Source organism: Pan paniscus, chromosome 1, assembly GCF_029289425.2.
Source record: "Pan paniscus chromosome 1, NHGRI_mPanPan1-v2.0_pri, whole genome shotgun sequence".
Classification (NCBI taxonomy): domain Eukaryota; kingdom Metazoa; phylum Chordata; class Mammalia; order Primates; family Hominidae; genus Pan; species Pan paniscus.
In genome coordinates this window covers 93,024,537-93,040,304 of record NC_073249.2, presented here as the reverse complement: position 1 = coordinate 93,040,304, position 15,768 = coordinate 93,024,537, and the positions used below count along the sequence as shown (strand labels likewise).

The window sequence follows — 15,768 nt, the reverse complement described above, 5'->3', positions numbered from 1 at the left end:
CAGCAAAGCCATCTGCTCCTCCCTCCCTGCCCCTCTGCCTCCCTCCCCACCTCTCCTCTTGCTCAGGAGGACATTTAGATCTGAGGTCTAAACAAAGGGAAGTGGAACTCCAACTCTGTTGACTCAGCAACCATATTTCTCCTTAAGCTGATTAGCACTGGAGTGGAAAGGAGGGGAATTGGCCAGTCACTGGAGCTGGCGCCTGGGCCAGGCTGGGGGTGGTATGGTGGTGGCAGTGCCCAGGCCTAGGAACTGTGGCCTAGGGAAAGGGTCTGGAAGATTCCTGTGCCTCAGGTAGGTACAGGGGCCCTGACTGGCGCTGATTGCCTGGACTAGCCTCTTGTAGGAATGAGTGTGAAAAGAACAGGCTGCACAGATGGGACCACAGGAGTCCCCAGGCCTGGGCAGCTCTGGAGGGGTGGTCTCTGCTCTGAGCCCTGAGGATAATCCAGGGGCAGACACAGCCCTGCCTTAGAAAGCCCCCTGTCTGGCTGGGCATGGTGGCTCACACCTGTAATCCCAGCACTTGGGGAGGCTGTGACAGGAATATAGCTTGAGGCCTGGGGTTTGAGACCAGCTCTGGCAACACAGTGAGACCCTGTCTCTATAATTTTTTTCCCCCCAAGACGGAGTCTTGCTCTGTCGCCCAGGCTGGAGTACAGTGGTGCGATCTTGGCTCCCTGCAACCTCCGCCTCCCAGGTTCACGCAATTCTCCTGCCTCAGCCTCCCGAGTAGCTGGGATTACAGGCATGTGCCACCATGCCCGGCTGACTTTTGTATTTTTAGTAGAGATGTTTCACCAAATTGGCCAGGCTGTTCTCAAACTCCTGACCTCAGGTGATCTGCCCACCTCGGCCTCCCAAAGTGCTGGGATTGCAGGCATGAGCTACCACGCCCAGCCAAAAAAAATTTTTTATTTTAATTAGCTGGGCTTGGTGGTGGGCACCTGTAGTCCCAGCAACTTGGGAGGCTAAGGCTGCACTGAGCTATGATCGTGCCACTATAGTCCAGCCTGGGCGACAGGGCAAGACCCTGTCTAAAAAAAAAAAAAAAGAAAGTCCCCAGTCTGAGACAAAAGTAAGACCCAGGGCATATGCCAGAGCCCCAGAGTGTAGAGCTTTGCACGGGAACAGGAGGCTGGCTCTGAAGTGGGTCTGGGCAGAGAATGGGGAAGCAAGAGGGATAGGGGAGAGAATGGGGTCCTGATTGAGGCAAAGGGCCTAAGCCCAAGAGGCTGGGAAGATGAGAGGCCTGGAGCCAGTTCCGAGGGGATTCCTGTCCTCTAAGGGGCTCACACACACATCTTCCTCCTCCCCAGTCCTGTACTTGGCAGGGCGGTTGCAGAGGAGGTGAAGGGGCTGTCCCTCAACTGCTCACCTCTCTGCCCCTCTTTCTTTATGCCTCAGGTGGTACAGCCACCCCTATGTCCCTGGCTGCCTACTCAACCCATCCCAGCTAGAGAAGGAATAGTTTGCAGAGGTCTGTGTTCCTGGCCTTGGTGTCTGTCAATCCTCAAGCCCCTCCACCCTCACTGCAGTGGCAGTTCAACTCCTTGCCTTCCACAGTATGAGAGAGAGAAAGTCAGAGACAGAAACAGAAGGAGCCTGGAGGACTTGAATCCCTGTAGGAGAAGGCAGTTGGTGATGATTTATTAGCCAGACAAGAATCAACAAACAAGTTCTAACATCTGTTCTCACCAAACCATTCCTCAGACAACAGCAGCGTTGGACCAGGGCCCAGACTCAAAAGGCTCAGAGGGCCAAGGAAATTAGACTCCAGGAGGAGAAACCAGGACAGTGGGAGCTAACAGGGCCCTCCTTGCACACTTCTTTGCTGTCTTAGATCACCAAGAACTGAGCCATTGGATTCCTGGGATCTTCTTAGGAGGGAGCAGGCTCCGCATTTGCTTCTCTGACCTCCAGGCTTCTTTGTTGGGGGTCAGGCCAGACCTGTCAGGGGGACAGAGTTAAGCCAGGATCCACAGGAGGGGACCAATGAAGCACCCAGGCCTCCATGCAGTAGAACTCTGGAAAGTGGCCAGACTTCCTGTTTGAGGAAATCTCTGATGTTTCCTATGGACTTGAGTTTGTGGATGTGTGGTAAGGAACAAAGCACTAAACAGGGAATCAGGAAGCCTGGTTCTAGTCCTTGACCTTGGCCAAGTCACTGTCCCTCTCAGGCTATGTTTTCTTTTCCGCATAGTGAGGGAGCTGAATTTGATCACTAAGGACAAATGTAATGCTGCTCATCCTCCCGCTCTTACCCGTGGCAGACATCACTAATCAATCATGTGCTTTTTTTCTGCTGAGTTCAGTTATGACCTTAACATCCTTTCCAATGCAGCACTCTAGGCAGCCACGACCAATGGATTGGAGTTGGCATGCAAGATGACACCTCTTTGCCATCCTTGCAATAGATGATGGCTGAGCTCCTTTCCAGCTTTGAACACCTATGGTTATTCCATCCACATTTCTTGAGAAGTGTGCCAGGTGTGTGTGAAGGTCTCTGGACATGATGCTCCAAGTTATCCTCACCAAGCTCAGACTTACCGCCTACTGAGGAGGCCCAAGGGGAAGCCATGCCTGTCCTCTGTCCTGAAGCACCTGTCTAGAAAGATTGTGGGGGAGGGTGTGTCTCCAGGCGGGTGGGGGCTGGTGGGGCAGGGGAGGGCCTTGCCCAATCACAGAGTTCTCAGAATGCAGCTGGGAGCCACCTGTATTCTGCAGAGAGAAGGACAGTTCTAGGTCACACCCTCTACCCTCTGCCTCCTAGGTGTACTTGCAGTCTCAAGACATCTGATCTGAACAGACTTTGGCTTCCAGAGAGGGTATCTAAACTCCTCTCATTCATTAATTCAACAAACATCTCCTGAGCACCTGCTCTGTGCCAGGCACTGGGCTGGGTGCTTTGGAAACAGATGGGTAAGTCCCAGCCCCTCCCTTCAGGGAACTCACACTCTAAACTAGGGAAGGGACAGAGAGAAGGAGATGGGAGGAGATGGATGTCTCAGGTGATCAGTGGCATGGCAGGTGTGTGTAAGGCACAGGGGGTGGCCTCTGAGAAGGGAAAGCTGGTCTTGAAGGATGATTAGAAAGTTGCCAGGCAGCGGGAGGATGAGGTTGCAGGAAGTTGCTATAGGCAGAGATACTGGCGGATGCAAACCCCAGGAGGCTTGAAACCACTTGGTGAGTTTAGAGAAATGTGAATCATTCTAGGAGAACGGGAGTGGCTGGTGGTAAGGCTAAGGAGGTGAGACCCCCCCGCCACCCCAGTCTAGAGTGCTTCATGGGCCAGGCAGCTGCTTCAGCAAGACCATTCTGGCTCTTTGGTGCAGAGTGGATCAGAAGTGGCAAGAATGGTGGTTAGCCAGGTGAGGTGGCTCAAGCCTGTAATCTCAGCTGAGGTGGGAGGATCACTTGCACCCAGGAGTTCAAGTTTGCAGTGAGCTATGATTGTGCCACTGCACTCCAGCCTGGGTGACAAAGCCAGACCCCAATGATGGGGGCTGGAGCTGGGGGAAGGAAAAATATACTTAGGAAGAGATCCAGCAGGAATGAGTGGCTTACTGGGGGAGTAAAGAGGGAGCTGTGCTGAGGGAGCCCTGGGATTCTGGCTTGGCTAGCTGGGTAGCTGGAGAGTTAGCAATCAGGACAGTGAACATGGGACCGAGCTGTTTGGAGGGCAAGGGTGAGAGCACTGTTGGCCGTGTTGAGTTTGAGGGGCTGAGGGATGCTGGGGGGAACTGACCAGAAGCTTGGAAAAAAGTTTGGACGGAGATATGGACAGGTGACGTTAGCTCTAGGACAGCAGACGTTGGCAGGGGTGTGGGTGAGCGCGAGCAGGCTCAGGCTGAGCAGGGAGCCTGGGGCACCAGCAAGGAGGGAGGATGGGGAAGGGTCTGAGGAGGGAGGCTGGGGAAGGGCTTTGGGAGGGCCGCAGAGGCCGAGGGAGAGGGTGGGATGGCTGCTGGGGCTAACCCATGGCATGAGGTACTGACTTGAAGGGTAGGCAAGAAGACTTAGGGCTGGGGAGAAGGAAGAGGGAGACAGGGAGTACACAGAAGCAGGCTGGGAGAGCAGGGTCCCCCTCCCCTGAGCTCACTGAGATGACATAAGGGAACCCAAGTGCTCTTTTTCTCCAGGACAGCAGGGCCGTGAAGGCCAAGGGAGAGAGCCAGAGAGGCACGGGGTGGGGTCAGCCCCAGGTGCGTCTGAAGAGGGCCTGTAGGACAAGATGGACGCAGATCAAAAAAGCCTCGATGTGGGAGGTGGAGGGGCACCCTGCCTGGGGGCCTCTGTTTTCTGTGTGAGATAGAAGGGCATGGGGGCTTGACAAAGATGAGGTCTGAGTGACTCTGGGGAGAAGAGGGGGCAGCCTCTGGGCCTGGAGAAGGGAGGCTGGTGCCTGGATCATTCTGTTCTTCCCACATCACCTCACACCTCTGCCCCTTACCCTGCCCCAGGCATCCACTCTGAACACCTTCTTCACCTTCCCCCATCTACCTGCAGGGAGACCTTCTTGCACCTACCTTTCCCTGCATACCCATTTACCTGGCCTCCTGGGACAGGCCTGGACCAGCTCTTCCGTAGGACAGGGTGCCCAAGGGTGGCGGGTAGGCCCTCATCTTCCACTTCCACATAGATGTTGCTGGGGGCTTCCCCAGGGCTGCCCCGGCCCATGGCATAGAAAGCTATGGGTTCATCAGGCTCATTGTAGATAGGATTGGAGGGCTTGGGGCGTGGGGCCGGGCGGTGTCGTGGAACAGGGATTGTGTAGACTTCTGGGGGCAGCTGAGGTTTGGCGGGGATGGGAGGCTTGGGCCTGAGCAGCTGGGAGGGCTGGGAGAGAAGGTGAGGCCAGGGAGGAGTGGGGTGAGGGAGGCAGGGTTAAAGCCCCAGCCTAACTCCCAGCCTGAGCCTCTGCCCCCGCTAGGCCCCTCCTCCTCCCCGCTGCCTGCACCCCCTCGCAGGCCTGTCCTCCCACTCCCTCAGCCCCTGCAGCCCAATACCTCCTTCTCCCCGGCCCCCTCTTTCTGCATCGGGACTGGGGCTTGCCCCTGTTTGATGATTGGGCTGTACTGGGGGTTTGGGTCCTGGCTTTTGCTTCCAAAGTTTGATTCTTCGGTCCTCAGGAAAAGTCCTGCAGGCTCAGGAGTCTGCTGGGAAAGAAGGAGGTCTGAGGCACTCAGTGGAGCGTTGGGGTGGGGGAGGTGATCAGGAGGACAAAATAATCCAGTCTAAGTGGAGGATGGGGGAAGGGGGAGGGGCACAGAAATTTGGCCTGGGCTGGGTTCCCTGGATGAGGAAGAGGGGGTGGTGACGGCAGGGAGACCCAGGGTTGGATGGAGGCAGTGGTAAGCTCTGGTCACAGGCCATATCTAGCATTAAAGTTTTTCTTTTTTAAGATAGAGTCTCGCTCTGTTGCCCAGGCTGAAGTGTAGTGGTGCAGTCTCAGCTCACTGCAGCCTTGACCTCCTGGGCTCAAGCTATCCTCTTGCCTCAGCCTCCCAAGTAGCTGGGACTACAGGCATGTGCCACCACACCGGCTAATTGTGTTTTCATTTCTTGTAGAGATGAGGTCTCACTATGTTGCCCAGGCTTGGTCTTGAACTCTTGGGTTCAAGTGATCCTCCCACCTCAGCCTTCTTGCGTCTTAGGATTACAGGCGTAAGCCACCACACTTGGCTGCATTAAACTTAATTTCTTCTGGAACACAGGGCCAGGCCAGATTCCATTTGTGCCTGTGGTTCTGAAAATGCAACATGGCTTTACACGTCTTTAACTGAAAAATTATTGACATGGGGACCAATCTCCATGACAGCTGTGCTTGTGTTTATTTCTGTACTGCCGGTTACTTTATGGCGATATAAGCTTTTTTTTTTTTTTTTTGAGACCAAGTCTCATTCTGTCATCCAGGCTGGAGTGCAGTGGTGCAATCTCGGCTCACTGCAACCTCCGCCTCCTGGGTTCAAGACATTCTCCTGCCTCAGCCTCCCAAGTAGCTAGGATTACAGGCGCCCACCACCACACCCAGCTAATGTTTGTATTTTTTAGTAGAGATGGAGTTTTGCCATGTTGGCCAGGCTGGTCTCGAAATCCTGATCTCAGGTGATCCGCCACTTTGGCCTCCCAAAGTGCTGGGATTACAGGTGTGAGCCACTGCGCCCGGCCATAAGCTAACATTTTTAAGGGCAGAGACCACCTCAGGAGAGAGGAGCCCCATGTGGGATGGTTCCGTCTCACAGAGGGTCTGCTTTTAGCTCCGTGTTAGCCCTTGGTCCATGAATGCTGTCCCCATGCCTGCTGCCACTGTAGGCTAAGGTCACAGGGCTTTTCTCGTGCTCCTGCAATCCACCAAGTGCATGTCTCCATCGGGAGGTGTACTGCAGATATACTGTGGAAATCAAAGAATTCTTTTTCCTGCCCTAACCCCCTCCTCTCTCAGCATCTCCTTCCGGAATAAAAAGTAGCACCTCCACCCTGCTGCCGAAACAGCACCTTAGGAGTCATCCTTGATGCCTCCACCTCCTCCCTCTTGACATGAAATCAAACACAAGTCCTGCTCCTTCCACTGTCTAAATATCGTTCACATCTGAGTACTTTTCTCCATGCACACGGCCAGCACCCTAGTTCAGGCCTCCTGACTCCTCCCCCTGCATCGTCTTGCCCTTCCAATCCACTCTCCAGTCTTCGAGCAGAGCAATCTTACAGAAACTCCCCTAGCAATCCTTGGGTGGCTGCCCATTGCCCCAGAATAAGTCAGACTCCTGAGAGCTTGAGTGACAAGACTCTGTGTGATCTCAGACTTCTACAGCTCTGCCTTCAGCCTTCTCAGGTCAGGCTGGCTCCTCCTCACCCCCAGACTTCCCTACGCCCTGTGAATCTCAGGTCTCTGCCTGTTTCTCACAGAAAAGGCAGTGACCACAGGCACTGTCCCCACTTGTTTTAACTGACCCAAATCAAGTTCTGTGAAACTCTTCTTGTCTAGGTCACCAATGACCTCCTCTCTGTCAAACCTAGTGTCAATTCCACCCTCTGCCCTCACCCGCCTTCACTCACTTTCTTCGCTTGGCTTCCAGAGCATCACACTCTTCTGGCTTTTCTCCTCTTTCTGAGCGCTCTGCTCTGTTTTCTTTGTCAGTTCCCCCTCATTTCTGCAAACTCTAAATGCTGGAGACCTGGGCTTCATTTCCTTCCCACCTACACTGACTTCCGAGTGAGATTTCTCCCCTCCTAAAGGTTTTAGAGTCCATCTAAGTGCTGGTGACTCTCAATATTTGTCTGCAGCCCATCCCTTTGTCCCAGTCCCCAGACTCTGAATTCCAGCTGCCTACTTGACATCTCCATGCTGAACTGCACGTGTAGAAAACAGAACTCCTGATCACCTGCCCCCTGCCTGGATGTGTTCCTCCTAGAACTTTTCTCAACTCAGTCAATGACAAGTCCATCTTTTCACACTCCTCATCCAATCCCACAAAAACCCAGCAGCTCCACCTTCTGAGGAGACCCAGCCTCCACCCTCCTCATGCCTCCTGGAGGCACCCACCTCTGCTACCCTGACCCAGGCTGCCATCATTTCATGTGAAATATTGCTCCTCCCGAAACTTGCCAGGCCATGTCACCCCTCAGCTTGTAAGTCTCCAGTGCCACCTCGTCTCGCTCAGAATAAAACTTCAAATGCATACAAGAGTCTACAGGGCCCCCCTCCCTCACCCCTCTGATCTCATCTCCTACCTCTCTATCCCTCAGTCACTGGATCCACCCATGCTAACTTCCTCTCTGCTCCCATCATTCCTCAGACACACCAAGTCTCCTCCTGCCTCAGGGCCTTTGCACCTGCTGTGCCTGCTGCCGAGAATGCTTTTCCTCCAGTTGTCTGCATGGCTCTTCTCCTATTTCATACAGGCCTCTATTCAGATGTCTGCTTACCCGAGTGGCCTTCCCTGACACCCTGTGTAGAACAGCCCCAATCCTGTCACTCTTCAACAATATTTCACATGAAATGACGGCAGCCTGGGCCAGTGTAGCAGAGGCAGGTGCCTCCAGGAGGCATGAGGAGGGTGGAGGCTGGGTCTGCTTGGAAGGTGGAGCTGCTGGTGGAGCTGTTTGGTTTTCTTGTCAGTGTGTACTCATCATTACTAGACAGACTCTGTCTTCTTTGCTTGTTATCCATATTACTCACTCGTCTGTCTCCTCCTTCTAGAATGGAAGCTCTTGAAGGCAGAGATATTCAGGTCATTTACATTCACTCCTGTTTTTCCAGTGCGCAGAAAGTTGCGTGGCACACAGTGGTCCCTCAGCACTGCCTGAACTTGTGCACCGCTGCCTGCTAGTCTAAATGGTACCCTGTATTTCTTCTTGAATCACAGTCTCCACCCTGGATTTCTATTACTTGTCTGTTTTTGCTGCTGGAAAGTAGGCTTTGTGAGTTTGAGATCCATCTGTCTGTCTTGTTCATGGGTCTATTCTCAGGGCCTGCCAGCAGTTGGTAGGCCCTAAGTACTCCGTAAGTATCTCTTACATTAAAAAACAAATGACTAGGCTGGGCGCAGTGGCTCACGCCTGTAATCCCAGCTACTCAGGGGTCCCATTCAGGAGACCCCCGCATCCTCCCCTGGCCTCATCCTGGAAGGGCAGCCTGCAGGGGCTGCTACTGCAGCAACAGGGATGGGAAAGTAAGTAGTTGGACTTTCAGCTTTCAGAAGTCAAAGCTGAAAATACCAGGTGGAAAATACCAGCATTCGAGGCCTTAGGGATAGGAGGATAATGGGGCCTAGAGGGGGGAAGCTGACTCAGGAGGCTGAGGCAGGAGAATCACTTGAACCCGGGAGGTGGAGTTTGCAGGGAGAGAAGATCGCGCCACTGCACTCCAGCCTGCGCGACAGAGCGAGTCTCTGTCTAAAACAAAGCAAAACAAAACAAAAAAACAAAACCCCAAATGACTCTGTGTGCCCCTGGCCTCTCCTTGCCCCTCTGACTCCGTGTGGCTGGGCTGGTCTCTTAAGGACGGTCCCCCAGCGCTCATATTTCTCGAAGGGCCTGCCACCCTCCCACGAAGATGAAGATGCCTGGGTAAGGGAGGCATGCCCGAGTGGTGTTTCAGGATGAGAAAGTGCCTGGTGCCGCGTCCTGCGCCTGGGCTCTGAGAGGGAGGGGCGCTGGCCCGAGACCCTGGGCTCTCTGGTCAGGGTCTGGGGCGCGTACCTGTCGGGCGAGGGGCTCGGTGAGCGTCTCCCCGTAGGGGCTGAGCGGGTGCGCGGTGTAGTGCCGCAGCAGGTCCTGCAGCCGCGCGTGGGCGCTGTCCTCGCCCAGCACCACGTGGCGCCCGTCCCTGAGCTGGGCCAGCAGGAAGTGGCGGCAGCAAGTCCGGCTCCTGGAGGGCGCCGTTAGGGATCAGACTATCTCCCGCTCCTCGGCCAGGGTCACCAGCGCGAGGCGTGATCCCCACCTTCAGCAGCCCGGGGAATGAGCTAAGAGCCCGGCTCCTCACGGGATCAGACCCAAGCCCCGCCCCTCCCGAGCCCCGCCTCGTGTCGCCCGGCGCGGGGCCTCGCCCCTCACCTGTAAGTCAGCACGAAGGTCACCGCGCTCTCGCTGAACCGCACCAAGTAGCATCCCTGAGGCTTGGGCTCCAGCAGCCTCTCTGCCTCCCTGTGGGTGACGGAGAGAGGGGGCCGAACCCTGCTCTGACACTTCCAGCCTCGCCTCTGTCTCCCCGGCTCTCACGAGGAACCCCTACCCCCAAGCAAGCATGCTGGAGCGGCTAGAGAAAGGCTAGGGCGGAGATGGGGAGAGAGAGCACGTGGGCGCTGCTCTCCCGCTGCAGGGATTAGGCGTGGACAGGGGCCAGGGGTCCCATTCAGGAGACCCCCGCATCCTCCCCTGGCCTCATCCTGAAAGGGCAGCCTGCAGGGGCTGCTACTGCAGCAACAGGGATGGGAAAGTAGTTGGACTTCCAGATTTCAGAAGTCAAAGCTGAACTGAGGAGGTGAACAAAGAGTTAGGGAGAAATGAGGCTGAGAAATGGAGGAGGGAGATTCTGCAAGGGTGGAAGAAGAGAGGGCTGGGAGATAAAGATGGAGTAAGCCTGGAGGGAGAGAGAGGTGGAAAATACCAGCATTCGAGGCCTTAGGGACAGGAGGATAATGGGGCCTAGAGAGGGGAAGCTGAGGTACACAGAGGGCTGGACTGGAACCTCTCCAATGATCTCCCCTGGAGAGATGCCTCAGTGAAAGGCTAGGAAAACTCTGGGAGTGGGAGCCTGGAGTGGGCGCCTCCATCTACTCCAGACTGGTAGAAGTGGGAGCCTTCATCTATTCCTGGCAGGTGGCAGGACCCAGACCCAGGACTTGCCCTGCCCCTGTCTGGGCCAATTTCCTCCTCCATGACTCACCTCCGGGTGATGAAGCCATGGAACCAGGCAGGGGCTGCCCCGTGCTGCAGGAGCCAGTGGGCCTGGGTCTTCTGGAACCAAGCCCGGGTCTCGGCCTGCAGGAACAGGCTTCCTTCTCCAGGCACCTCCTCTGCCCTCTCAGCATTCCCTGTGTTGGAGGCAGCCTCCGGGGCCTGGGGAGATGCCTGGATCAGGGAAGAGTTCAAGGAGGGGGAAGCAGCATGATGAGTGGGCCTTCTCCTGACTTCGATCCACCTGCCACCTTCTTTTCCTCATACCCAGCCTCTCCTGTCTATTTTAGGGTACAATTGCCCAGAAAGTCCTTCCTAAAGTCTAACTTAAATCCCTTCTTCAGCTCCAGCTGTTCTGGCTTCCAGAGACTCTCCTTCCTTTGCCCTCTGGGTCCTGAGGGCTTTTAATCCAGCAGCAGTGAGCTGTCACACTGTGCTCTAGGAGGGGCGGGAAAGGCAGCACAGCCTTCCAGATGGACGGAGTCATTCCCTGGCCTGGAGGATGAAGAAACATGACGCAGGAAGTCACCCTAGAGGCCAGAATGAGGGAGGGCTTACTTCATAATATGAGGGACTGACCTAGTTCGCAGGGAAAATTATTGACTGGGCAGGAGAGAAGGACTGAGACGGGAATGTGGAATGCACTGGGCAAATGGTCACTGACACAGAGTGCAGATGCCTGCTTCTGGGACTCAATGCACTGCACCCTGGTCATCTGCGGACTCAGCCTGAGCTTCCAGAGGGCCTAGGAGCAGTAAGGAGTGAGTGGGCAACTCAGCGCATGAAGGAGGTACTCCTCATTTTCGTTCTCTCTCTCTGTGCCCCAGCCCGTTGGCAGACCCGGATCATTCCTGCCTTCTCTTGGAGTGGCCTTTGTCCATCTGCAAGTCCTTCCCCATGGGAGGGTGGGAGAGATAAGGGAGCTGCACCACGCTGCCGCCCCACGCTGCCGCCCCAGGTTTCCACTCACCGCAGTGTAGCCCAGGTTCTGGCAGCTCCTGCGGGTCATGTCTGTGATCTGGAAGGTGCTGAAGGTTGGGATGGGGGCTTCGTGACTCCCTGTGAGCACAAAGAGGGCTGCCGGGGTTTCTCAGAGAGGAACTATGTCTGTCTCTGCCTCCCACCCCTCCTCCCAGGCTCAGGGGACCTGGAGGGCTGGGACAGTCTTAACGACAGGAAAAACGCAGAAGGGCAGCAGGGGAGTTTCTCAGGCATGAGGTTAAGTAGCCAAGGCGGCATGGGGGGCTAATGCTGCCAGAGGAGGTTGTGAGGGACACCAGGTGCCTAGAAGGAGAGGCTGGGAGTCAGGCTGGCCTTCGAATGGTCAGGGAGGCAGATCACTTCAGGGCAGGCCCTTCTTCTGGTCCAGGATCTTCTGCCTCCTTCTCCCTTCATCCTCCTGCTCCCTCCTCTCTCCTCTCTGAGAAGCCCTCAACAAACCCTGTCACCTTTATCCTCAGGGATGAGTGGGCATGGAGCCCCAGGCAGGGTTGTGGACAGCCTGCCAATCAGCTTTGCCAGCTCTGGCTTAGAGTGGGGCCCCTCATCCCTGAAGTGGGAGCTCAAGCCCAGGAGGGAGGGCAGGGGGATGGGGGTCTTTGTGCCCCCTCCCACCCATATCCTTCAACTTCACACTTACCTTGGGGACATATCTGGGCCAGGGGGAACTCCATGAGGGCAGCCTCACAAGGGATCCCAGAGCAGGGTGTGTGTATGTGTTCCGGAAAGGTGTGCACACTCAGCAACTCATCATCTCTCCTCTCACCCTGGCCCCGGGGGCAGGAAATGTCGCCTTACCCACAGCCTTAGTTCTGGCGAGGACTCACGTCATGGAAAGCCTTAAGACGATTGTCCCACCCCCGGAAGCCACGCAGCTGTAGATAGCGGTGGTATAGCGGTGGGGGGTATCTGTGTCACTCTGTGTTTAGGTGTTAGGAAGCCCTTACTGCTGCCTGACCTTCATCCCTCCAGATTCTTTCTCTGCTCCCTCACCCCAAACTAGAACTTCCCTTTCTCTCTCTCTCTCTCTCTCTCTCATCTCTCTTGGCTTCTATTTCTTTCTCTCTGGAAAATCTCCCACTCTGCCTCTTGGCCTGTTCTGAGCAGTGGGAATGGGGATGTCAACCTCAAGGATAAGCCACACAAGGTGCTTATGGATCATGCTTTGAGGAGACATGAGGAAGGGAGGGGGCAGGGCTGCAACAGGAAGGAAGTGGGTCAGACTTCTGGAAGGACTTTTTGAGGACATGTGAAATCTATGAGTCTAGGCATGGTGGCTCATGCTTGTAATCCCAGTACTTTGGGAGGCTCAGGCGAGAGAATCGCTTGAGCCCAGGAGTTCATGATCAGCCCTGGGTAACATAGTGAGAGCCCATCACTATTTTTAAAATAATAATAATAATAATAATAAAGAAATCTATGAGACAAGGGGTTAGAGAGGAGGGGGCCTGGCTTCCATCATTCAGCAGATAATGGAGCTGAGTTAGGGCAAAACCAGGCAATATTGGAGGAAGGAAAGAGAATTCCTCCAGCTAAGCAGGTCATCATTAGTATCAACACTATCAGCAGTTGTCATTAATAACATCAGTGTTGACATCTTTTTTTTTTTTTTTTTTTTTGAGACAGAGTCTAGCTCTGTCGCCCAGGCTGGACTGCAGTGGCACAATCTCAGCTCACTGCAACTTCCGCCTCCCAGGTTCAAGGGATTCTTGTGCCTCAGCCTCCCAAGTAGCTGGGATTACAGGCTTGTACCACCATGCCTGGCTAATTTTTGTATTTTTAGTAGAGACAGGGTTTCACCATGTTGGCCAGGCTGGTCTTGAACTCCTGGCGTCAAGTGATCCACCCTCCTCGGCCTCCCAAAGTGTTGGGATTACAGGCGTGAGCCACTGCACTGGCCAGTGCTAATGTCTTAAACTTTCAATGTGCTTAGACTTCCCACCATACCAAAGGACCAATCCCATTTCTCTCTGAATTTATCTTCACAAACTAAGAAGGGGACAGGAACATTATCCCCATTTACCAGAAGCTCAGAGGAGTGCCTTGGCCAGGGTCTTTCAGTGTCTGAGAAGTTGGTGTGAGTGCTGGGACTAGAAGGTAGACTTCCTTTCACTAATTTCACTGTGATTTAGGCCAAAGGTTCATGACTATGTGCTATGCACTGTTCTTGGTACTGAGAACCCAGAGAGGAAAAAAAAACTTTGTTTCAAGATGTCAGATGGGGGAGATGGACTTGCCAAGACTTACTGTTTTTTAAAAAATTGTGTACTGTTTTTTTGCTTTTAAAAACATGCTCTAAATTTTTAATAATTTTTGGGGTATGGTTGGGTTTTGGCTACATGGGTAAGTTACCTAGTGGTGATTTCTGAGATTTTAATGCACCTGGCACCCAAGCAGTGTACACTGTCCCCAATATGTAACCTTTTATTCCTCACCCAACCTTCCCCCCAAGTCCCCAAATTCCCTTATATCACTCTCATGCCTTTGTGTCCTCATAGCTTAGCTCCCACTAATAAGTGAGAACATACGATATTTGATTTTCCATTCCTGAGTTACTCCACTTAGAATAATGGCCTCCAGCTCCAACCAAGATACTGCAAAAGACATTATTTCGTTCCTTTTTTGGCTGAGTAGTATTCCATGATGCAGATATACCACATTTTCTTTATCCAGTCATTGGTTGATGGGCACTTAGGTTGGTTTCATATCTTTGCAATTGCAAATTGTGCTGCTATAAACATGCGTGTGCATGTGTCTTTTTAATAGAGTGACTTCTTTTCCTTTGAATAGACACCCAGTAGTGGGATTGCTGGAAATAATGGTATTTCTACTTTTGTTTTTTTAAGGAATCTCCATACTGTTTTTCATAGTGGTTTTACTAATTTGCATTCCCACTAGCAATGTAAAACTGTTCCCTTTTCACCACATCCATGCCAACATCTATTTGTGTGTCTGTGTGTGTGTGTGTGTCCGTGTTTGAGATGAAGTCTCACTCTGTCACCCAGGCTGGAGTGCAATGGCGCGATCTCGGCTCACTGCAACCTCTGCCTCCCAGGTTCAAGTGATTCTCCTGCCTCAACCTCCCTTGTAGCTGGGACTACAGGTGAGCACCACCATGCCTGGCTAATTTTTGTATTTTTAGTAGAAAATAATCGGGTTTCACCATGTTGGCCAGGCTGGTCTCGAACTCCTGACCTCAGGTGATCCCCCTGCCTCAGGCTCCCAAAGTGCTGGGATCACAGGCATAAGCCACCGCACCTCACCACATCTATTGTTTTTTGACTTTTTAATTATGGCCATTCTTGCAGAAATAAGGTGGTATCTCATTGTGATTTTAATTTTCATTTCCCTGATGATTGTGATGTTGAGCATTTTTTCATATGTTTGTTGGCTGTTTGTATACTTTCTTTTGAGAAATGTCTATTCATGTCCTTTGCTCACTTTTTGATGGGATTATTTATTTTTATTTTTATTTTTATTGTTTTTTTTAGATGGAGTTTCGCTCTTGTTGCCCATGCTGGAGTGCAATGGCATAATCTCGGCTCACTGCACCTCCGCCTCTCAGGTTCAACAGATTCTCCTGCCTCAGCCTCCTGAGTAGCTGGGATTACAGGCATGCGCCACCACGCCTGGCTAATTTTGTATTTTTAGTAGAGATGGGGTTTCTCCATGTTGGTCAGGCTGGTCTGGAACTCCTGACCTCAGGTGATCCACCCGCTTTGACCTCCCAAATTGCTGGGATTACAGGCATGAGCCATCATGCCTGGCCTATTTGTTTTTTTCTTCCTGATTTGTTTGAGTTCCTTGAGATTCTGGGCACTGGGTGTTGTTGGATGCACAGTTTGAGAATGTTTTCTCCCACTCTGTGGATTGTCTGTTTACTCTGCTGATTACTTTTTTTTGCTATGCAGAAGCTTTTTAGTTTAATTAGTTCCCCATCTATTTATTTTTGTTCTTGTTGCATTTGCTTTTGGGGTCTTAGTCATGAATTCTTTGCCTAAGCCAATGTCCAGAAGAGTTTTTTGGATGTTATCTTCTAGAATTTTTATGGTTTCAGCCCTGAGATTTAAGTCTTTAATACATCTTGAGTTGATTTTTGTATAAGGAGAGAGATGGGGAACCAGTTTCATTCTTCTACATGTGGCTTGCCAGTTTACTCAGCACCATTTATTGAATAGGGTGTCCTTTCCCAATCTATTTATTTGTTTATTTTTTGAAACAGGGTCTCACTCTGTCACCCAGGCTGTAATGCAGTGGCACGATCTCGGCTCACTGCAGCCTCAACCTCCCGGGCTCAAGTGATCTTCTCACCTTAGTCTCCCAAGTAGTTGGGACTACAGGCATGCGCCACCACACATGGCTAAT

At 53.0% G+C, this 15,768-nt stretch overlaps 1 protein-coding gene across 1 annotated transcript; it reads right to left on the bottom strand.

Moving 5' to 3' along the window:
* Positions 1-764: 764 nt before the first annotated feature.
* Positions 765-12,448, bottom strand: SH2D2A (SH2 domain containing 2A). The gene is made up of 9 exons (XM_034937792.3): positions 12,044-12,448; positions 11,375-11,463; positions 10,394-10,578; positions 9,562-9,651; positions 9,205-9,373; positions 5,010-5,156; positions 4,552-4,839; positions 2,551-2,721; positions 765-1,950 (listed from the first exon to the last, which is right to left on the bottom strand). The coding sequence occupies exons 1-8, from the start codon at positions 12,075-12,077 to the stop codon at positions 2,554-2,556; spliced, it is 1,170 nt and encodes a 389-aa protein (XP_034793683.1). The 5' UTR covers positions 12,078-12,448; the 3' UTR covers positions 765-1,950; positions 2,551-2,553.
* Positions 12,449-15,768: the final 3,320 nt, after the last annotated feature.

Coding starts and splice junctions, on each gene's coding strand:
- SH2D2A (XM_034937792.3), bottom strand. CDS start 12,077: ATGGAGTTCCCCCTGGCCCAGATATGTCCCCAAG. Junction 10,579..11,374: donor AGAACCTGGGCTACACTGCG/GTGAGTGGAAAC, acceptor TCCCTGATCCAG/GCATCTCCCCAGGCCCCGGA. Junction 9,652..10,393: donor CATGGCTTCATCACCCGGAG/GTGAGTCATGGA, acceptor CGTCACCCACAG/GGAGGCAGAGAGGCTGCTGG.